General features: G+C 48.3%; 2 protein-coding genes across 6 annotated transcripts in view; one reads left to right on the forward strand and one right to left on the reverse strand.

Moving 5' to 3' along the window:
- CS (citrate synthase) overlaps positions 1–10,077 on the forward strand; it is a 30,335-nt gene extending 20,258 nt beyond the window's left edge. For both annotated transcript variants that reach the window (XM_055246826.2, XM_063621360.1), the window contains exons 7-11: positions 5,253–5,452; positions 6,318–6,447; positions 6,571–6,672; positions 7,653–7,862; positions 8,195–10,077. In XM_055246826.2, coding sequence (XP_055102801.2) covers positions 5,253–5,452; positions 6,318–6,447; positions 6,571–6,672; positions 7,653–7,862; positions 8,195–8,365 — 813 coding nt within the window. In that variant the 3' untranslated portion in view covers positions 8,366–10,077. The remainder of the gene's footprint in view (positions 1–5,252; positions 5,453–6,317; positions 6,448–6,570; positions 6,673–7,652; positions 7,863–8,194) is intronic.
- A 739-nt stretch (positions 10,078–10,816) lies between these two features.
- On the reverse strand, positions 10,817–15,075 carry COQ10A (coenzyme Q10A). Of its 4 annotated transcripts, none has more exons than XM_055247695.2 (5): positions 14,552–15,075; positions 13,856–14,002; positions 12,535–12,727; positions 12,225–12,326; positions 10,817–11,633 (listed from the first exon to the last, which is right to left on the reverse strand). In XM_055247695.2, exons 1-5 carry the CDS (start codon positions 14,683–14,685, stop codon positions 11,466–11,468), a joined length of 744 nt encoding a protein of 247 aa, XP_055103670.1. In that variant the 5' UTR covers positions 14,686–15,075; the 3' UTR covers positions 10,817–11,465. The 4 variants fall into 4 exon arrangements, with proteins under 4 accessions (XP_055103670.1, XP_063477445.1, XP_055103671.1 ...); XM_063621375.1 differs by having other exon boundaries at positions 12,530–12,727; positions 14,552–15,070; XM_055247696.2 differs by having other exon boundaries at positions 14,371–15,060.
- Between the last annotated feature and the right edge of the window lie 7,682 nt (positions 15,076–22,757).

The following is a 22,757-nucleotide window of genomic DNA, read 5'->3' on the forward strand; positions in this document are numbered from 1 at the left end:
TTTGTACCTGCACACATTAGCAGGTACAAAAGATCATATAATCTTAATATTTTATTTTTCATTTTCTTTATTTATTTTATTTTTTTGAGATGGAGTCTTGCTGTCACCCAGGCTGGAGTGAAATGGCATGTGAGCCACTGTGCCCAGCCATTTTTATTTTTATTTTTTTAGAAATAGGTCTCTCTCTAGTCACCCAGGCCAGGATGCAGTGGCATGATCATAGCTCACTGTAACCTCGAACTCCTGGACTCAAGTGATCCTCCCGCCTCAGCCTCCCAAGTAACAAGGACTACAGGCACATGCCACCATGCCTAGCTGGCATTACAGGCACACACCACCACTCCTGCCTAATTTTTGTGTGTGGTTTTTTTTTTTTTTTTTTTTTTGAGACGGTGTCTTGCACTGTCACCCAGGTTGGCGTGCAATGGCACGATCTTGGCTCACTGCAACCTCCACCTCCCAGGTTCACACGATTCTCCTGCCTCAGCCTCCCGAGTAGCTAGGATTACAGGCGCACACCACCACACCCGGCTAACTTTTTGTATTTTTAGTAGAGACAGGGTTTCACTATGTTGGCCAGGCTGGTCTCGAACCTCTGACCTCGTGATCTGCCCACCTCGGCCTCCCAAAGTGCTGGGATTACAGGCTTGAGCCACTGCACCTGGCCTTGTCTTTTTAATAGAGACAGGGTTTCACCATGTTGGCTAGGCCGGTCTAGAATGGCTGGTGCAGAACTCCTGACCTCAGGTGATTCGCCCACCTCTTCCCAAAGTGCTGAGATTATAGGCGTGAGCCACCACGGCCTTTTTGTTTGTTTTGTTTTGTTTTTTTGAGATGGAGTCTCACTCTGTTGCCCAGGCTGGAGTGCAGTGATGCAGTCTCAGGTCACCACAACCTCTGCCTCCTGAGTTCAAGCGATTCTCCTGCCTCAGCCTCCCTAGTAGCTGGGACTACAGGTGCACACCACCACGCCTGGCTAATTTTTGTTTTTTGTTTCTTTGTTTTTGTTTTTGTTTTTGGTTTTTTTGAGATGGAGTCTCGCTCCGTTGCCCAGGCTGGAGTGCAGTGGCGTGATCTCAGCTGATTGCAAGCTCCGCCTCCCTGGTTCAAGCGATTCTCCTGCCTCAGCCTCCCGAGTAGCTGGGACTACAGGCACCCACCACCATGCCTGGCTAGTTTTTTGTATTTTTAGTAGAGTCAGGGTTTCACCATGTTAGCCAGGATTGTCTTGATCTCCTGACCTTGTGATCCACCCGCCTCGGCCTCCCAAAGTGCTGGGATTACAGGCGTGAGCCACCGCGCCTGGCCTTGTTTTTTTTGTTTTGTCTTGTCTTGTCTTGTTTTGTTTTGTTTTGAGACAGAGTCTCGCTCTGTTGCCCAGGCTGGAGTGCAGTGGAGGGATCTCCACTCACTGCAAGCTCCGCCTCCCGGGTTGACGCCATTCTCCTGCCTCAGCCTCCCGAGTAGCTGAGACTACAGGTGCCCGCCACCACGCCCGGCTAATTTTTTCTATTTTTAGTAGAGACAGGGTTTCACCGTGTTAGCCAGGATGGTCTCGATCTCTTGACCTCGTGATCTGCCCACCTTGGCCTTCCAAAGTGCTGGGATTACAGGCGTGAGCCACCGCGCCCGTCCAGGCCTTGTGTTTTTAATAGAGACAGGGTTTCACTCTGTTGGCCAGGCTGATCTCGAACTCCTGACCTTGTGATCTGCCTGCCTCGGCCTCACAAAGTGCTGGGGATTATAGGAGTGAGCCATGGTGCCCAGCCTTCTTGAGCTTTTAAGGAGTTTTTTTTACATATACCTTAAGAGGATGATCTTCTGCACGAACATTTCTTCTATAATAATTTCCATTAGGCCGGGCGCAGTGGCTCACGCTTGTAATCCCAGCATTTTGGGAGGCCGAGGCGGGCGGATCGTGAGGTCAGGAGATCGAGACCACGGTGAAACCCCATCTCTACTAAAAATACAAAAAATTAGCTGGGCGTGGTGGCGGGCACCTGTAGTCCCAGCTACTCGGAGAGGCTGAGGCAGGAGAATGGCGTGAACCCGGGAGGCGGAGCTTGCAGTGAGCCGAGATCGCGCCACTGCACTCCAGCCTGGGTGACACAGCGAGACTCCGTCTCAAAAAAAAATAATAATAATAATTTCCATTAACTCTAGATGAATAGTGTAATCTCTTGAGTTGAAAGAGTTTAATTAGCTTCTAGGCCTCTGATTGACTTAAGATCACTCAGAACAAGGAGATTGATTGCTCTGATGCAACCAGCTGTTTAATTGTGAAGTAGCCTTAAGCTGTTGAATTTAGTCAAATTTGTGAAGTAGCTGACAGATCAAGTTTTGCTAGTAGGCCAGGCATGAGGACTCATGCTTGTAATCCCAGCACTTTGGGAGGCCACGGCAGGCAGATCACTTGAGGTCAGGAGTTCAAGACCAGTCTGGCCAACATGGCAAACCCCATCTCTACAAAAAAATACAAAAATTAGCTGGGCGTTGTGGTGCACACCTGTAATCCCAACTGCTCGGGAGGATGAGGTAGGAGAATCGCTTGAACCTAGGAGGCAGAGGTTGCAGTGAGCCAAGATAACACCACTGCACTCCAGCCTGGGTGAGGATAAACCAAAAATATATGCTTTTTATTTACCAACTTTTTTTTTTTTTTTTTTTTTTTTTTTTTTTTTTTTTTTTTTTTTGAGACAGAGTCTTGCTGTGTCGCTCAGGCTGCAGTGCAGTGGCACGACCTCGGCTCACTGCAACCTCCGCCTCCCAGGTTCAAGCAATTTTCCTGCCTTGGCCTCCCGAGTAGCTGGGACCACAGGCGCACGCCACCACGCCCATCTAATTTTTGTATTTTTAGTAGAGATGGGGTTTTGCCTTGTTGGCCAGGATGGTCTTGATCTGTTGACCTCGTGATCCGCGCGCCTCAGCCTCCCAAAGTTCTGGGATTACAGGCATGAGCCACCGTGCTTTGCCTGTTTATCAGCTTTTTAAAAAGTGGCATGGGCTGGGTGCAGTGGCTCACGCCTGTAATCTCAACACTTTGGGAGGCCGAGGAGGGTGGATAACCTGCGGTCAGGAGTTCGAGACCGACCTGGCCAATATGGTGAAACCCCATCTCTACTAAAGATACAAAAAATTAGCCAGGCATGGTGGCGCACGCCTGTAAGCCCAGCTACTCAGAAGGCCACGGCACAAGAATCGCTTGAACCCTGGAGGCGGAGGTTGCAGTGAGCTGAGATCGCGCCATTGCACTCCAGCCTGGGCGACAGGGTAAGACTCCGTCTCAAAAAATAAAAGTGGCATGAGTTAATAACGTAAGCTAGGTAATGCTTCTTGGCTACGTGGGTGACCTTGTGCAAGTTAACTTAGCTAAGCCCCAATTTCCTCATCTATAAAAAGAGGTATATGTTACCTTACAGGATTATTGTAAGAAAAGAAAAAGTAATACTGCAAATAATATAACTAGCACAGTACCTGTTGCATAGTAAGTGCTTAAAGAATGGAAGCCTCGGCCAGGTGCGGTGGCTCGCTCCTGTAATCCCAGAACTTTGAGGGGCCAAGGCGGGCAGATCACCTGAGGTCGGGAGTTCAAGACTAGCCTGACCAACATGGTGAAACCCCCCTCTACTAAAAATACAAAATTAAGCCAGGCATGGTGGTGCATCCTGTAATTTCAGCTACTCAGGAGGCTGAGGCAGGAGGATGGCATGAACCCGGGAGGCAGAGCTTGCAGTAAGCCGAGATCGCGCCACTGCACTCCAGCCTGGGTAACAGAGCGAGAATCCATCTCAAAAAAAACAAAAAAGAATGGAAGCCTTTGTTATTAAACAACAATTGAATATCACTGTTTGATCCTTGGCACATACAGTGAATTTTCTTTGAAAGATGGAACATAGAATTCATTATTAAAACCTAGTGTCTTTTTTTTTATTTTTTGAGATGGAGTCTCACTCTGTCACCCAGGCTGGAGGGCAGTGGCATGATCTCGGCTCACTGCAAGCTCCACCTCCCGGATTCATGCCATTCTCCTGCCTCAACCTCCCGAGTAGCTGGGACTACAGGCACCTGCCACCACACCCGGCTAATTTTTTGTATTTTTAGTAGAGACGGGGTTTCACCATGTTAGCCAGGATGGTCTTGATCTCCTGACCTCGTGATCTGCCCGCCTCGGCCTCTGAAAGTGCTGGGATTACAGGCATAAGCCACCGTGCCCAACCCCTTTTTTTTTTTTTTTTTTTTTTTTTTTTAAGACAGAGTCTCGCTCTGTGGTCCAGGCTGGAGTGCAGTGGCACAATCTTGGCTCACTGCAACCTCCACCTCCCGGGTTCAGGCAATTCTCCTGCCTCAGCCTCCCGAGTAGCTGGGATTATAGGCGCCTACCCACACCACGCCTGGCTGATTTTTTGTATTTTTAGAAGAGACCAGGTTTCACCATGTTGGCCAGGCTGGTGTTGAACTCCTGACCTCAAATGATCTGCCAGCCTCAGCCTCCCAAAGTGCTGGCATTATAGGCGTGAGCTGCCGTGCCTGGCTGTAAAACCTAGTGTCTTAACACATTGAACGTCAAGTCATGGTGTAGTGAAAAAGATCATGATTAAACATATCAGAGGGCCAGCCATGGTGGCTCACACCTGTAATCCCAGTACTTTGGGAGGCCAAGGCAGGCAGATCACCTGAGGTCGGGAGTTTCTAGACTAGCCTAACCAACATAGAGAAACCCCGTCTCTACTAAAAATACAAAATTAGCCGGGCATGGTGGCACATGCCTGTAATCCCAGCTACTCAGGAGGCTGAGGCAAGAGAATCACTTGAACTTGGGAGGCGGAGGTTGCACTGAGCTAAGATTGCGCCATTGCATTCCAGCCTGGGCAACAAGAGTGAAACTGTCTCAAAAAACCATATCAGAGTTCAAACTTGACTTTGGCATTTAACCTAATACTATGAGCCTTAGTTTGCTCATCTTTAAAATGGCAGTCATTATATACTTTGTAGTAGTAAGCGTTGGGAATAATGTTTTAGTGTACATTAGATGGTATTACAAATCACTTAGTGCCTGGGTCATAATAGTTATTTGGTGAAATGGTTATGATTGTTATTCTCTACTTTCAAACACACTCAATATATAACAACCCATCATATAACTAACCATCAACCCAAATAGCCCCAATTCATGGAGGACAGACAATATCCCTGCCTAATTCTTCTTTGCTGATAATTCCTTTTTTTTCTCCATCTTGCTCCCCTTCTGTCAGTTGATTTATGAAGACTCTATGGATCTAATCGCAAAGCTACCTTGTGTTGCAGCAAAGATCTACCGAAATCTCTACAGAGAAGGCAGCAGTATTGGGGCCATTGACTCTAAGCTGGACTGGTCTCACAATTTCACCAACATGTTAGGCTATACTGACCATCAGTTCACTGAGCTCATGCGCCTGTACCTCACCATCCACAGGTGAGCTAGACCTAGCAACCATAGCCACTAGGTGCCTCAATTGGTGGGAAATTTTTTTAAAAGCTCCTTTATGTTCTCATCTTCTGAGAACAGGTGATAGGCAGCAAGAAGACAGAAATGTGGCATAAAGGATGATACAAGGCAAGAAAGGGGTCTAGTAAGCAAGGTCAGGAGGCCTAAAGAAATTACTGTAACCATGCTAAGAACAAGATGGTGCTTCTGGCTGGGAAAAGGCACTAGCTGCTCACATTAGATGGTCCTTCAACTTTCCAGGAGCTCCCTCTTTGGGGCCATTGCTATTAAAGCTAGGTTGGAGTCATGGAGCAGAGCATACAGGCATCATCAACCAGTAACCTCTCCAGCTCTGTGGATGAGTGAACAAAAGCTGGTAATGAGATTAGGATGCTTTTTTGGTTTTTTTTTTTTAGATGGAGTCTTGCTCTGTCGCCAGGTTGGGGTGCAGTGGTGCAATCTTGGCTCACTGCAACCTGCACCTCCAGGTTCAAGTGATTCTGCTGCCTCGGCCTCCCAAGTAGCTGGGACTACAGGTGTGTGCCATCACGCCCAGCTAATTTTTGTTATTTTTAGCAGAGACGGGGTTTTACCATGTTGGCCAGGATGGTCTTGATCTCTTGACCTCATGATCCACCCGCCTTGGCCTCCCAAAGTGCTAGGATTATAGGCGTGAGCCACTGTGCCTGGCCAAGATTAGGATGTCTTTTACAAGAGTTTAGGTATAACTGACTGGCTATAGGCTGGCATGAGCCCATAACTAGGCTAGTAAGTGGCAAATAAGAGAACAGCAAGGTTTCCATAATCTGCTCTTTCTTTCTCCCCTTGGCTCTCCCTTCTTACTTCCCCACAGTGACCATGAGGGCGGCAATGTAAGTGCCCATACCAGCCACTTGGTGGGCAGTGCCCTTTCAGACCCTTACCTGTCCTTTGCAGCAGCCATGAACGGGCTGGCAGGGCCTCTCCACGGCCTGGCAAATCAGGTAAGACTATTCTTTTTATTTTCCTGCTACATGTTTTCCTTACCCCATGCTTTGTTTCTGATCTTGCCATTCTCTTCTGGCATATGTATTAACATTCCCTTTTTTCCCAAACCTTACCCATAGGAAGTGCTTGTCTGGCTAACACAGCTGCAGAAGGAAGTTGGCAAAGATGTGTCAGATGAGAAGTTACAAGACTACATCTGGAACACACTCAACTCGGGACGGGTAAGCAGAGATGCTTAACAAATGGGAAAGAAACCAAGACCCAAGTTCTGCAATTTGGAAGAATTAATAAGAAAAGAATGAAAGATGTCCCTAAATTAGAGATTTTTTTTTTTCTTCATTTATCTACCTTGAAGAATTTAGAAAAGAATTTCTAGGTGGGTACAATGGCATGCACCTGTAGTCCCACCTACTTGGGAGGCTGAGGCAAGAGGATTGCTTGAGGCCAGGAGTTTAAGGCTGCAGTGTGCTAAGATCGCTCCTGTGAATAGCCACTACACTCCAGCCAGGACAACACAGCAAGACCCCGTTATCTAAAAAACAATTTTAAATAGGTTGAGTGTGGTGGCTCACGCTTATAATCTTAGCACTTTGGGAGTCCAGGTTGGGTTGGATCACTTGAGCCCGGGAGTTTGAGACCAGCCTGAGCAACATAGACCCTATCTTTTTTTTTTTTTTTTTAAGACAGAGTCTTGCTCTTGTTGCCCAGGTTAGAATGCAGTGGCGCAACCTCAGCTCACTGCAACCTCCGCCTCTCAGGTTCAAGCGATTCTCCTGACTCACCCTCTGGAATAGCTGGGATTACAGGCATGCGCCACCATGCCCAGCTAATTTTGTATTTTTAGTAGAGACGGGGTTTCTCCGAGTTGGTCAGTTGGTCAGGCTAGTCTAGAACTCCCAACCTCAGGTGATCTGCCCATCTCGGCCTCCCAAATTGCTGGGATTACAGGCATGAGCCACCGCACCCAGCCAGACCCCATCTTTGCCAAAAAAAAAAAAAAGCCAGGTGTGTTGCTGTGCACCTGTGGTCCCAGCTACTCTGGAGGCTGAAGTGGGAGGATTGCCTGAGCCTGGGAGGTCGAGGCTGCCGTGAGATGTGATCATGCCACTGCACTCCAGCCTGGGTGACAGAGTGAGATCCTGTCTCAAAAAATAAAAGAATTTCTACTGAGAATACTATCTTTTTTCCTCACTCTTTACAGGTTGTTCCAGGCTATGGCCATGCAGTACTAAGGAAGACTGATCCACGATATACCTGTCAGCGAGAGTTTGCTCTGAAACACCTGCCTAATGACCCCATGTTTAAGTTGGTTGCTCAGCTATACAGGATTGTGCCTAATGTCCTCTTAGAGCAGGGTAAGGCCAAGAATCCTTGGCCCAATGTAGATGCTCACAGTGGAGTGCTGCTCCAGGTAAGTCCTCCTTTCCCTCTTTTCCCTCTAATTTGTACCAAACCCTATTGTTATCTGCCATGCACAAAGTCAATTAACTCCTAGTCAGAGCAAGGACTTCCCTCACAGAGCATTTTGATAAAGTTGACTATGAGAGGGTTGGGGATTGGGGTTGCTCTGTTTTCAGAATCCCAATTGCTATACTTTTCTCAGTGTCATTTCTATTTAAGGTTGACTGGGCTAAGTCCTTGGAGAAAAACGGAAAATTGAGCTTTTAAGGTTTCTATCACCCAGGACTTGTACATGCCACTGCCTCTGCCTTAAACAAAATATTTTTCTCTTCTACCTTACAGTATTATGGCATGACGGAGATGAATTACTACACGGTCCTGTTTGGGGTGTCACGAGCATTGGGTGTACTGGCACAGCTCATCTGGAGCCGAGCCTTAGGCTTCCCTCTAGAAAGGCCCAAGTCCATGAGCACAGAGGGTCTGATGAAGTTTGTGGACTCTAAGTCAGGGTAAAACTGGAGACTGGGGGAAAGTGACTACCAGAAAGTGAGGAAGCCTAAATAAAAAGTATACTTTTGTTTCAGGGGGCCTTTAAAGACTTAAGGTTAAATTATATCTGAGGCACTGATATGTTTGAGGTTAAAATATAAATTAAGACTTTAAAAGATGAAAAATGGTCCCTTCCCTAATAAGCTCCCTTCCCCTGCCTGGTATGAGTTGCCCATCATAGGCATGGTCCTGGAGGATGACCAGGACTAATGCATGTGGTGAGTAGGTTTGGCCCCCTCACTATCTCTAGAGTGAGAATCTGGCTCCTGTTTCCATGGGTCAAAGCCGGTTGCAGAGAATCTGCAGTCACTTCAGAGCTTTAGCTTCTTCTCTGCCAAGCCCTCAATAAGCCAGCAAACCAGGACTCTGCCCCTTCTGTTTCCATAGGAATCATGTTGGATAGTCATCTGTACCAAGCCCCTTGGCCCTCTCCCATGCACACAAACACCTCCTAGCAAGACCTGTTGGTTAGCTGGACATGGTTTGGCAATTTTTTTATACTACCAAGTGACCATAAAGGCATGGCATTTGTTGTGACCGGCACCCAATGTTTGATTTCTTTTTTAAAAGCTATCCAATTAAAATTAAGGTCTGGGAGTGTTCTGTTTCCCATTACTTTAATACTCACCTCCTCCCAGACTTTCTACACCTGTTACACTTCAGGCTGAGGATGTTCTAGACCTCCCTCTCTTGGTCCCTACTAGAGACCTCTCAGCAGATCTGTGGGCCCAGTCATTGGGTTTTATCAGTGCTTAATGTGAACTAAATTTTTTACTTCCACAGAATACAAGCCACTACCTTCTGACCTCCCCACCCCGCACCAACCCCCATCTTTTAATATGCTGTGGGGCATAGAACAGGGACTCTGGAATGACCAGCATGATATTTTCAGAGTCTTGTCCCTGGGGTATTAGCACCTCTTTTTGAACAGAGAATTGATTCAAGATTGGACATGGTCTCCTCTGATTATCAGGTACTGGGGCTGAGGGCATTAAAAATAGTAAGCCTTGGCTGGGCGCGGTGGCTCACGCCTGTAATCCTAGCACTTTGGGAGGCTGAGGCGGGCGGATCACAAGGTCAGGAGATGGAGACCATCCTGGCTAATACAGTGAAACCCCGTCTCTACTAAAAATAAAAAAAAAAATTAGCCAGGTGTGGTGGTGGGCGCCTGTAGTCCCAGCTACTCGGGAGGCTGAGGCAGGAGAATGGCGTGAACCCGGGAGGCGGAGCTTGCAGTGAGCCGAGATCGTGCCAGTGCACTCCAGCCTGGGTGACAGAGTGAGACTCCATCTCAAAAAAAAAAAAAAAAAGAAAAAAAATAGTAAGCCTCCCTCCTGGTCCCCTGCCTCAAGAAATTGCCTCCTTAATTATCAACATCTTTTTCCTCTCTTTCCCTGAGAGATCACAGTACAATGTTTGTTTCAGAAGCCTCATTAGCACAGGTTTTCAGCAACTCAGAATGCTCTACTTCTTTTTCTTTGAGAAAGGATTTCGATACACTCCTGCTGTGCCCCCATCTTTCCTCCAAACTCCTGCCTGTGTTTGTGTGGATACCCAGTCCCAGAACCACACTGTTGAGTTGGACACACTGTAAACCCCTGGGTAACTGTGAAGTCATGATGCAGACTTCAGGTTGTTCTGTACAAAATGCAAAATAAATGTTTTTATTAACAATGCTTGAGCCTACTATTAAATAAGGCCTGGAAGAATCTTTATTATGAGGTAAAGAATCTGGCTAGCAAGATCCTGAACTTAGTGGGTTATAAGTAAAGTAATCTGTATCCATTTATCTTTAGGCAGGTTTGGCTTTCTTTTACCTTAACCAGAGGAAAGCCTCCCTGAGAAACTTCCAGAGGAGATTTCTGTCCTTCCTCAAGGTTAGGAAGTCCTTGATGTTTAGCCCCTAACCTTGCTAATTTTGTTGTAAAGTAACATACTCAAGGGCTATAGCTGAGATTCTCACTTGCTTATGTGACTAATCCAAGAACTGGTCTAGCCCACTGAGAGAAAGGAACAAACTGTACCAAGGACGAATGGGCTAGTACTGCTACCTCAGGACCAGAGCCACTAGAGGGCTCTGGTACTTCTTGGAGTGCCTGCTCTTTACAGCTTCTCTGAGGGAGGTCCCAAAAATAACAAGAGGTGGTCCTGAGGGCATCACATATATGGGAGGTCCGAGACCAGATGATTCTGTCCTGAGATCCCTGCTGCAACTGACCTTCTGAAAAAGTCTATAAATAGACAAGGGGGTGGGTACTAGGTCCTGGCTTGTAGAATGTGCTACTATAGTTAGCAGGGACACTGTGTCCAAGAGGCCTTCTTACACCTTCACTCCCCCAGGAAGAGAAGCCATAACTTCCTTCTACTCTACTATATCTACATTATTGCCCCAAGAAACAATATAATAAAGCCAAATTCACACTGTCACAATTTATTGAAATTTTATAAAAACTCAGGCCAACTGGAAGAATAAGGTACAACTCAAGAGTACAAAGACAACTCCGTTTCCGTTCAGTACTTTTCTCCTTGGCTCTGGTGGTAAGAAAGCCCCTTGCTCTCTAGTAGCCAAGCAGCATGGACTTATAGTCTTAAAATGAGGCTCTATGTATTTCAGGCTGGAGGCAGGTTGCCTTTTCTCCTGAGGAATCTCAGGCAGTGTAAAAGTTACTTACCACTCAGTACCTCTGTGCCAGAAGAAAAGCTCAATTGATTCAATCCTTAGAAAAGTTACTATCATCCCCTGGTCAGACACTAAGGTGTCTTGATAAGGTCCAGAGACAACCACATAGTCCTTATTCTAATTCATAGTGAAAAGGCTGCAGGCATATGGTGCTCCTACGATGGGCCTGACCCTTTCCTAAGCACATCTCATTTCCACATCCTTTGCCTTCTCTTTCCCCCAACATTTCCAGCCAGCATAGAACCCAATTTCTGGGGAATTGAGAGGAGAAACAGTATTATGAACACAGACTCCTTTCAAATTGGAACAGGAGCCAAACCAAATAAATAAGAGAATTGCATAGGGAAGTGGGGTAGGAGGGAGGTCAGGGAGCAATCCCTTGCCTCAGGTCTGGTGCACCTCATGGAACATCAGTTCACGGGGGATGGCTGTTTCTGGACCAAACTTGGTGGCTGCCCGACGCTCAAAGGCAGCAACATTCTGTTTGACAACCTCATCAAAAAACATGGTGGCCAGCTGGGAGTGCAGCAGAGAACGAAATTCAAAGGAAATCTGGGAATGGGTAAGAGACAGTCAGAAACTTCCAGACCATGTTGGATAGTCCCTGGCCAAATGCAAGGAAACTGTTCCTCAGTGCCTTTTCTCCCCCCTCCCCATCCAGTTCGTTGGATCCCCATAAGAGCCCTAACTTGGGACTGAGCACAGAGTACAAGTCTGACACAAGCTCAGACTAACTGACTTGGGAAATGCTAGCTATACTTAAAGAATAACCCTGTCAGGTCTGTGCGGTGGCTCACGCCTGTAATCCCAGCACTTTGGGAGGCCAAGGCGGACAGATCACCTGAGGCCAGGAGTTTGAAAGCAGCCTGGCCAAAATGGTGAAACCCCGTCTCTACTAAAAGTACAAAAATCAGTCGGGCTTGGTGGCGGGCTCCTGTAATCCCAGCTACTTGGGAGGCTGAGGCAGGAAAATCGCTTGAACCCGGGAGGTGGAGGTTGCAGTGAGCCGAGATCGTGCCATTGCACTCCAGCCTGGGTGACGGAGCAAGACTCCATCTCAAATAAATTAATAACCCTGTCACAGTACCCCAACCCTTCCTCATACCCAGTCCTCGTCCTCTGCTACACAACCTCCTGACTCACCGAAAAGTCCACAGTGCAGGTTCGGGGATAGGCAGGAATACCAGGGCTGAATCGCCAAATGGTCTCCAAGTGGTTGAAGAGCTTGCCATCAGTACAAACAGCCTAGAATAGGGTAATCAGGTAGTTAAATAACATTACTAAGTATAGGATACAATATAAAGGAATTGAAAGCCATTTTCCTTCTTTTCTGATACTAGGGAAATACTTGACACATGGACATAAAGTCATTACAAGGAAGGCCAAAATAGCACTTTTATATGAAACTGCTAAAAACAAAAAATCTTGTCAATCCCTCCCATACAGGCCTCACCTTGACCATGTGAGGTTTGACCATGGAAACTGCAGAGGTGTAACGTTCCATGACAGGTGGAAAGCCAACCTCCAGCTGGGCTTTCAAGTGACCCGTACGGCTGGATACCACCAGAGACTTCTTACACCAGGGCACAAACTCACGATACTCCTGGACATTGGACACCACCTCATACATCTCCTGCATTGAGTACCTAGGAGAAGAAGAATCATAGGCCAAGGAGCTGCCAGCTGGGTCAGGTTCCTCCTTGCTATAGGTCCCTAATTCATACCTTTGCCCACTAACCATGCACCTTCAGGAATCAGAGATCCCAAATAAGCCTGGATGAATAACTTCCCAAAAGCAAACGTGTAAATCCTTATGATATTGTTATCTTATATTTTGCAGTTTACAGAATGCTTTTGCATTCATTGTTTATTTTGATTTTAAGAGGGACCATCTAGGGAGAACAGAGGCTGTCAATTTTACTGGTGATCACACAAGGATCAGATCCCAGCTCTTAACAATTTTTTAACAATGTGGCCTTAGGAAATTACCTGTGTCTCCATTTTCTCACCTGATTTATAGGTTTATTGTGAGAATTAAATGAGAAATATCTATGTAAAACATCTAAGTCAAGCTGCTAGCATGTAGCAAGTGCTCGATAAGTTAGCTATTATGCTCAAAATATACTAAAAAGGTTACGCTGCAAATTTACACATACTATGTACCCATAAAAAATTTTTTTAAATGGTCACCAGAAAAATACACCCTGTTTTTTGTTTGTTTTGTTTTTTGAGACAGTCTTGCTCTGTCGCCCAGGCTGGAGTGCAGTGGGGCAATCTCAGCTCACTACAACCTCTGCCTCCCAGGTTCAAGCGATTCTCCTGCCTCAGCCTCCCAAGTAGCTGGGATTAAAGGCGCCTGCCACCGCGCCAGGCTGATTTTTGTGTGTGTGTGTGTTTTTTTTTTTTTTTTTAGTGGAGACAGGGTTTCACCATGTTGGCCAGGCTGGTCTTGACCTCCTGACCTAAAACGATTGGCCCGCCTCAGCCTCCCAAAGTCCTGGGATTACAGGCGTGAGCCACTGCACCCAGCTACGCCCTGTTAAAGTATACTCCAACCCTAGTCTCATGTCACTTAAGCACATGCACAGCAACCAAGAAGGAAGAAATTAAGGTCGGGAGGGTGGCAGGGGAGGATTGAGGATCAGTATTGTAGCTGGGGAGGGGGATGGCTAGGGATGAATCTTGCCCACTAATGATACCCTGACATTCTTGCCTGGACATGGTTATTTGGAGGGAAAGGGGAAGTGGAAGGATGCAAGGCAGAGAATGCTTACCCCATGATTCTACGCTCGGAGTAAGCCTTTCGCTTGTTGGTGAAGGGAGCAGCAAATCCCATGAAGGAACGGCTTGAAGGTAAGCCAGCCTCAGCCGCCAAGATCTGGGCAGCCCGAGGCAAGAGGAGGCTGCAGGAGGTCAGAAACCTAAGGCCAAAGGAAAGAGGAGCCAACCTTATAGTTCTTTGTAATCCTCTATCATTTGTAGGTGAAGGAGAAGAAGAGTGCATCCCAGACGAAGGTCGTCCAGACAAGCTTTCCCCCCAGCACCTGCTGCAGCCTGCTAGGCTCTCTCTGGCCAGGGAGTCACGAGTGCAAAAGGTCGAGGGCAGCTAAGGACAGGGCTGGGGGCGGGGTGGGGGGGGATGAGAAAAAGCGGGGTGTGTGGGAAGCGCCAGTTGCCTTTGACTGGGCCTACGCTACTGCTGAAAGCTAAGACTCTTAAGGAAGCATCACTGTCCCCGGGGACCCCAGGGCGCCCGCGAGGGCCCAGACTCTAGAGGTTGGACACTCACCCCGAGAACTTCCCTTCTCGTACAGCTTGCAAAAGCATTATCCAAAGCTCTACATTAGCTCCCAGGGCATGATTGCTGCCAGTCCCCGCCGCGCCTGCATCCCAGTATAGCACCCCTCCACCGCGGAACCCCGGGGTCCGCAGCGACCCCCTGCCCTCAGCCGCGGTCGCCTCCCTCTCACCTCATTGGTCGCGGCGGCCGCAGAGGGCCTGGGGGCGGGGCTGGGTGCGCGCCCGGGCGGAGCGACAGCGGGCAGCAGCGCTCAGCTGCCGCGCGCGTCCCAGCCGGGACCCGCCGCGAGCCCGCCCAGGCCATGCGCGCGACCCTGCCTGGCCCTCTAAGTTCTGACGCGGGCTGCGCCCTCCTCACTCCAAAGGCAGAGCGGCAAGAGGCAGCGGCCGGGCTGGTTCGGGACCTCGGAGCGCAGGGGCGACGGGAGGCGGCAGCACCTCTCGCCTTGCTCCCGTCCAGGCTGCCGGGTAGGCTAGAACTGAAGCCGGGACCGCTGCTCCCGCTGATCTCGGTACCCCCACGTCACGCTGTTGCCATGGCTCGGGCCTGGGAGAGGAAGGAAGGAAGGAAGGGGACAACGCCGCCTGTCGGGAGATGTAGTTTCACACCTCTGGCGAGAAAGGGCACTGGGGTGTGCGTTTGAGAAGCTGCAAAGATGGTTCAGGGGACTGAGGTCGCCTGTGGTCACAGGACCCGATACGTAGGCACAGAGGCGACTTCGTGGGCGTGTCTACCGCAGATATCTGTAGATCCTCTGAACGCCGCTCTTAGCGCCTTAGGTTCTCTAGAGGGACAGGGTGAATAGGATAAATGTATATATGAAAGGGAGTTTATTAGGAAGAATTGCCTCACAGGATCACAAGGTAAAGTCTCATATTAGGCCGTCTGCAAGTTGAGGAGCAAGGAGGCCAGTGGTGGATCAGTCCAAGTCCCAAAACCTCAAAAGTAGGGAAGCCGGCAGTGCAGCCTTCAGTTTGTGGCCAAAGCCCTGAGAGCCCCTGGCAAACCACTGGTGTAAGTCCAAGAGTCCAAAAGCTGAAGAACTTGGAGTCTGATGTTCGAGGGCAGGAAGCATCCAGCACGAGAGAAAGATGAAGGCCGGAAGACTCAGCAAGTCGGCTTCTTCCACCTACTTTTACTTTTATTTATTTATTTATTTATTTATTTATTTATTTAAGACAGAGTCTCGCTCTGTTGCCCAGACTGGAGTGCAGTGGTACGATCTCAGCTCACTGCAACCTCCGCCTCCCAGGTTCAAGCGATCCTCCTGCCTCACCACCCCTGCCCCGCCCGCCTCCCCAGTACCTGGGATTACAGGTATGCGCCACCACACCCAGCTAATTTTTGTATTTTTAGTAGAGATGGGGTTTCGCCATGTTGGCCAGGCTGGTCTCGAATGACCTTAGGTGATCCACCCGCCTCGGCTTCCCAAAGTGCTGGGATTACAGGTGTCAGCCACCATGCCTAGCCCTGCCTACTTTTTCTAGCGTCGCTGGCAGCGGATTGGATGGTGCCCACCATTAAGACTGGGTCACCTTCTTCCAGTCCACTGACTTAAATGTTAATCTCCTTTGGCAACACCCTCACAGACACTCAGGAACAACACTTTGCCTCCTTCAGTCCAATCAAGTTGACACTCAATATTAACCATCACAGAGCCTTTATCATATTCGGCCTTGTTTATAGTTAGAAGCACTGTTAATCTTTGTAGCTTCCACAAGTGGTTAGTGCTGAGTTCTACATTTTTTTTTTTTTTTTTTTGAGACAGAGTCTCGCTCTGTCGCCCAGGCTGGGGTGCAGTGGCGCAATCTCGGCTCACTGCAAGCTCCGCCTCCCGGGTTCACGCCATTCTCCTGCCTCAGCCTCTCCAAGTAGCTGGGACTACAGGCACCCGCCACCACGCCCGGCTAATTTTTTGTATTTTTAGTAGAGAGGGGGTTTCACCGTGGTCTCGATCTCCTGACCTCGTGATCCGCCCGCCTCGGCCTCCCAAAGTGCTGGGATTACAAGCGTGAGCCACCGCGCCCGGCCTGTTCTACATTTTTGGGAAAGGAGATTAACATTCCAAGCTCTGGGCTAAGATTGCATAGTTTTTGCCTTTAATTTTTGTAGAAAGAAGTCGAGGTAGGAAGAACCAGATATTCTTAGGACAGAGAACCATCTTTGTCTGAAAAGTGTGCACTTGATGAAGAGTGAGACCTCACGGACAGAAACCCAGGCAATTAAACATCACTATACTACTTTTCATGACTCAAGGAGAAAAAAAAATGCTCTTGGCTAGGCATGGTGGCTCACTCCTGTAATCCCAGCACTTTGGGAGGCTGAGGCAGGTGGATCACTTGAGGTCAGGAGTTCAAGACCAGCCTGGCCAACATAATGAGACCCTATCTCTACTAAAAATACAAAAATTAGCCAGGTATGGTGGCGGGCGCCTCTAATCCCAGCTACTCAGGAGGCTGAGGCAGGAGAACTGCTTGAACCCAGGAAGTGGAGGTTGGAGTGAGCTGAGATTGTGCCACTGCACTCCAGCCTGAGCAACAGCAACAGAGCAAGACTCCATCTCAAAAAAAAAAAAAAGAAAGAAAGAAAGAAAAGAAAGCAAGAAAGAAAGAGAAGAAATGCTCTTGATAAAAGTCTGGTGGGCCAGGCGTGGTGGCTCACGCCTGTAATCTCAGCACTTTGGGAGGCTGAGGAGGGTGGATCACGAGGTCAGGAGATCAAGACCATCCTGGCTAACACGGTGAAACCGCGTCTCTACTAAAAATACAAAAAATTAGCCAGGCGTGGTGGCGGGCGCCTGTAGTCCCAGCTACTCAGGAGGCTGAGGCAGGAGAATGGCATGAACCCAGGGAGCAGAGCTTGCAGTGAGCCAAGATCGTGCCACTGCACTCCAGCCTGGGCAACAGTGCAAGACTCCATCTCAAAAAAAAAAAAAAAAAAAAAACAGTCAGGTGAACAAAAGACAAAAAGGAAGGGAAGAAAGAAATCAACAATTAGAAAGAGACTGGGCTAGGTGCAGTGGCTCATGCCTGTAATCCCAGCACTTTGGGAGGCTGAGGTGGATCACTTGAGGCCAGGAGTTCAAGACCAGCCTGGGCAACATAGTGAGACCTTGTCTCTCCAAAAAGAAAAGAGAAAAAAAGAGAGAGACTAGGCCAGGCGCAGTGGCTCATGCCTGTAATCTCAGCACTTTGGGAGGCCAAGGCGGGCGGATCACGAGGTCAGGAGATCGAGACCATCCTGGCTGACACGGTGAAACTCCGTCTCTACTAAAAATACAAAAAATTAGCCGGGTGTGGTGGCGGGCACCTGTGGTCCCAGCTACTCGGGAGGCTGAGGCAGGAGAATGGCGTGAACCTGGGAGGTGGAGCTTGCAGTGAGCTGCGATCCCGCCACTGCACTCCAGCCTGAGCGTCAGAGCGAGACTCCGTCTCAAAAAAAAAAAAAAAGAAAAAGAAAAAAGAGAGACTAAGACTAGAACTAGGTGGGTGCAAGAGAATGGTGGTGCCTGCTGTTGAGTTTTAAGAAATTCATGCTATTACAGTACAAGCCTTTCCTCTGCTTGCTTTCTAAATCTTCAGTCAAGCTCTCCACTTTCAGGAAATCTTTCCCTGAGAAGTGTTGTATGTGGTGGTTATGCGGAAGGGCAGGGGATGAAGTAAATAAAGACTGTGTTGCAGCCAGGCATGGTGGCTCATACCTGTAATCCCAGCACTTTGGGAGGTGAAGGTTGTGGATCACCCAAGCGGCTCGGGAGTTTGAGACCAGCCTGGGCAATATGGTGAAACCTTGTCTCTACAAAAAATACAAAATAATTTAGCCAGGCGTGGTGGCACATGCCTGTAATCCCAGCTACTTGGGAGTCTGAGTCGGATCACCTGGGCCCAGGAGGTTGCGGCTGCAATGAGCCGTGATTGCACCACTGCACTCCAGTCTGTGTGATGGGAGTGAGACGCTGTCTCAAAAAAAAAAAAAAAAAAAAAAAAAAAGACTGTTGCAATGCTGGTCTAATTAATGTGGAAGAGACATCTGGTCTAGAAACAGGGAAGCTCTTGGGCTGCGCACGGTGGCTCACGCCTGTAATCCCAGCACTTTGGGAGGCCAAGGCGGGCGGATCACAAGATCAGGAGATCGAAACCATCCTGGCCAACGTGGCAAAAACCCATTTCTACAAAAAATACAAAACACGTCCAGGCGCAGTGGCTCACTGCCTGTAATCCCAGCACTTTGGGAGGCTGAGGCGGGTGGATCACAAGGTCAGGAGATGACCATCTTGGCTAACATGGTGAAACCCTGTCTCTACTAAAAATACAAAAAATTAGCTGGGCGTGGTGGTGGGCGCCTGTAGTCCTGGCTACTCGGGAGGCTGAGGTTGAGGCAGGAGAATGGCGTGAACCAGGGAAGCGGAGGTTGCAGTAGGCCGAGATCACGCCACTGCAGTCTAGCCTGAGCAACACAGCGAGACTCCGTCTCAAAAACAAAACAAAACAAAACAAAAAGCCAGATGTGGTGGTGCGCACCTATAGTCCCAGCTACTTGGGAGGCTGTGGCAGAGAATCACTTGAGCCCGGGAGGCAGAGGTTGCAGTGAGTGGAGATTGTGCCACTGCACTCCAGCCTGGACAACAGACGGAGACTCTGTCTCAAAAAAAAGGCGGGGCGAGACAGCTCACGCCTGTAATCCCAGCACTTTGGGAGGCCAAGCAGACGGATCACCTGAGGTTGGGAGTTCAAGACCAGCCTGACCAACAAGGAGAGACCTCATCTCTACTAAAAATACAAAATTAGCCAGGCGTGGTGGTGCATGCCTGTAATCCCAGCTACTCGGGAGGCTGAGGTAGGAGAATCACTTGAACCCCAGAGGCAGAGGTTGCGGTGAGCCTAGATGGCGCCATTACACTCCAGCCTGGGCAATAAGAGCAAAACTCTGTCTCAAAAAAAAAAGTTTAGGCCGGGCGCAGTGGCTCAAGCTTGTAATCCCAGCACTTTGGGAGGCCGAGGCGGGCAGATCACGAGGTCAGGAGATCTAGACCACAGTGAAACCCCGTCTCTACTAAAAAATACAAAAAATTAGCCAGGCGTGGTGGTGGGCACCTGTAGTCCCAGCTACTTGGAGAGGCTGAGGCAGGAGAATGGCGTGAACCCGGGAGGCAGAGCTTGCAGTGAGCCGAGATTGTGCCACTGCACTCCAGCCTGGGCAACAGAGTGAGACTCCGTCTCAAAAAAAAAAAAAAAAAAAGTTTGAGCCCATCTTCTCTGGATTTCAAGTAAGCAAGAGCCATTGGGTGATCATCAAAACCCATTTTTAATAAGCTGTTCTACCTCTATAGCAGTTAGTACTACCAATTCAAAATAATTATTGACCAAATGAATATGTTTTATTATTTACTGTGGGCGGCAAGCCACCCAGGCGCCGAGGCAAGAGACTGAAGACAGGAGCTGTTCCAGTATAATAAAATATAAAACAAGAATAGTCATACCAGATATAGATCTTAGATATGATTATATATGAATATCATTAATCATTAGTTGGTAGTAATTACTCTTTATCCCAATATTATAATAATCCTTGCTCTATAATCATAACCTAGGAAAAACCAGACCATACAGAGATAGGAGCTGAGGGGACATAGTGAGGTGTGACCAGAAGACAAGAGTGTGAGCCTTCTGTTATGCCCGGACAGGGCCACCAGAGGGCTCCTTGGTCTAGCGGTGACGCCAGCATCTGGGAAGATGCCCGCTGCCAGGCGGACCATGGTCTAGCGGTAGCAAAAGATGTCAAGGAACAACACCCGCTACTTAGCAGACCGCGAAAGGGAGTCACTTTTTCCCCGGGGGAGTTTAGAGAAGACTCTGCTCCTCCATCTCTTGTGGAGGGCCTAACACCAGTCAGGCTTTCCCACAGTTATCCGGACGCCTAACCGTCTCCCTGTGATGCTGTGCTTCGGTGGTCACGCTCTTAGTCCACCTTCATGTTCCATCCTGTACATCTGGCTCTGCTTTCTAGATAGCAGTAGTAAATTAGTGAAAGTACTAAAAGTCTCTGATATGTAGAAATAATGGCGTAAGCTGTCTTTCTCTTTGTCTTCTCTCTCTCTCTCTGCCTCGGCTGCCAGGCAGGGAAGGGCCCCCTGTCCAGTGGACATGTGACCCATGTGACCTTACCTGTCATTGGAGAAGACTCACATTCTTTACCCTGCTCCTTTTGCTTTGTATACAATAAATAACAGCGAAGCCAGACATTCGGGGCCACTACCAGTCTCCACACATTGGTGGTAGTGGTCCCCCAGGCCCAGCTTCCTTTTCTTTTATCTCTTTGTCTTGTGTCTTTATCTCTACACTCTCTCGTCGCTGCACACGGGGAGAGACCCACCGACCCTGTGGGGCTGGTCCCTACAATTTATCTGTTTAATTTTTGAGACGGGGGTCTCACTCTGTCACCCAGATTGGAGTGCATTGGTGTGATCTCGGCTCACTGCAACCTCTGCCTTCCAGGTTCAAGTGATATTCCCACCTCAGCCTCCCAAATAGCTGCGACCACAGGGGCACACTACCACATTTTTGGTAGAGACAGGGTTTCATCATCTTGCCCGGGTTGGTCTCGAACTCCTGAACTCAAGCAATATGTCCACGTTGGCCTTCCAAAGTGCTGGGATTACAGGCGTGAGCCACCATGCCTGGACTATAAATGTGTTTTGTCAACTTTTCTTTTTTTTTTTTTTAATTTTGAGATAGAGTTTTGCTCTTGTTGCCCATGCTGGAGTGCAATGGCGCGATCTCGGCTCATCGCAACCTCGGCCTCCTAGGTTCAAGCGATTCTCCTACCTCAGCCTCCCAAGTAGTTGAGATTACAGGCATGCACCACCACACCCGGCTAATTTTGTATTTTTAGTAGAGACGGGGTTTCTCCACGTTGATCAGGCTGGTCTTAAACTCCCAACCTCAGGTGATCCGCCTGCTTGGCCTCCCAAAGTGCTGGGATTACAGGCATGAGCCACCGTGCCCGGCTAACACCTTTCCTTTTATTCTCTTCCGTGAAACCCCAAGTCGGGTGATGATCTCACTTGTTTTCTTTCCTAATATCTCTTCTTTTCACTTCTGCACTCCAGAGTGAGCCTGTTAAAATGTCCACATCCCCCAGTCCTCTTCTCCACTACTGTAGTACAGTGCCTCCTTCCAGTTCACAAATGGTAATCTGGAGCCACCTTCAGATGGGCACATCACCTTAAGGACAGATTTACTCTTTCCAATTCCACTCTCTTGTCCAGCCCCACCCGCCTCTGACTAAGGGCTTATACATGTGAGACAGCTGCTTTGAATGAGGAGTAAGGATCTGGTTGAAATTAACAGGGATACATAACTGAACTGTGACCTCATTATCACTCTGCCTTAACCGAGTTGACTGCTACAGAATCCCCAAGGTCCAATAGGCCTACCAAGCCAATTTGCTTGCTTCCCCTACTAATTAGTTTAACTAATTACTGCCATTTAAACTTTCCTAGTTTAGTCCCTATACTTGAAACAACCGATTTCTTCCCATGTCTCCACCATTCTACATCAATAACTTCCTTCAAGTACTGACTCAAAACACACCTCCTCCAGCAAGACCCCCTTGACTGAATCCTTCCTTCAACACTACTCTGAACACATAATGCCATTTAATCTAGCATGTATCCTATATTCTGTAGTTGTTTCACATGTATATGTATGTTCATCTACTAAGTTATAAGCTCCTCACAAAGAGACACCATTACTTCTAATTTTTGACCTCCCGACCAGTTAGTACAGGGCTGTACATCGGGTGAGTCCTCACATTTAGTCCTCACATTTGTCAGAAGAAGGAAAACTGAGGCTTAAAAATAGGCAGCGATCTGTCTAGAGTTACCCAAATATGAATACTTGTAGTTCAATCCAGAAGGACTGTCCATATAAGGTTTTATCACCACTTCTGGCCTCCTCCTCGCATACCCTGTGTGTCTCCCTGAGCCCTGAAAGTATCAGTGTTCCCTACCTCAAATCCTTTTTTTTTCCTACTGGGAAATCCTCTTTCGGTGCTCTAAATAATATTAAAAATAACTCTTCTAGCCCGTCCTCCTCCCTCCAGTTGCCCAGAGAACCAGGCTGGCAACCTCTCTTGTTCACCTCCATCCCCTAGCCAGATCCGGGCACGTGACCCCAGCTCAACCCCTGACTCCAATTCCTCAGGTTACCTAGAGTTATTTTGGGCAGTGGATACCATGTATGCCCCTCCTCCTTATCCTCTGGGCCATATCCTAGTTTAGCCCTTCCTGGAAGGCCCATCATACCCAATAGCCAAGTCCCAACACCCGTATCCATTTGATCCTTTGCTACCTTTGGTTTCTTTTTTTTTTTTTT

Source organism: Symphalangus syndactylus, chromosome 17 (assembly GCF_028878055.3).
Source record: "Symphalangus syndactylus isolate Jambi chromosome 17, NHGRI_mSymSyn1-v2.1_pri, whole genome shotgun sequence".
NCBI classification, from domain to species: Eukaryota; Metazoa; Chordata; class Mammalia; order Primates; family Hylobatidae; genus Symphalangus; species Symphalangus syndactylus.

Excerpts from the sequence above, each read along its gene's own strand:
- COQ10A (XM_055247695.2), bottom strand. The coding sequence starts at position 14,685 with ATGGCCTGGGCGGGCTCGCGGCGGGTCCCGGCTGGGACGCGCGCGGCA. Across the intron at positions 12,728-13,855 it reads TCCGAGCGTAGAATCATGGG|GTACTCAATGCAGGAGATGT; the intron begins GTAAGCATTCTC and ends TTCTTCTCCTAG. Across the intron at positions 11,634-12,224 it reads CCTGCACTGTGGACTTTTCG|ATTTCCTTTGAATTTCGTTC; the intron begins GTGAGTCAGGAG and ends ACCCATTCCCAG.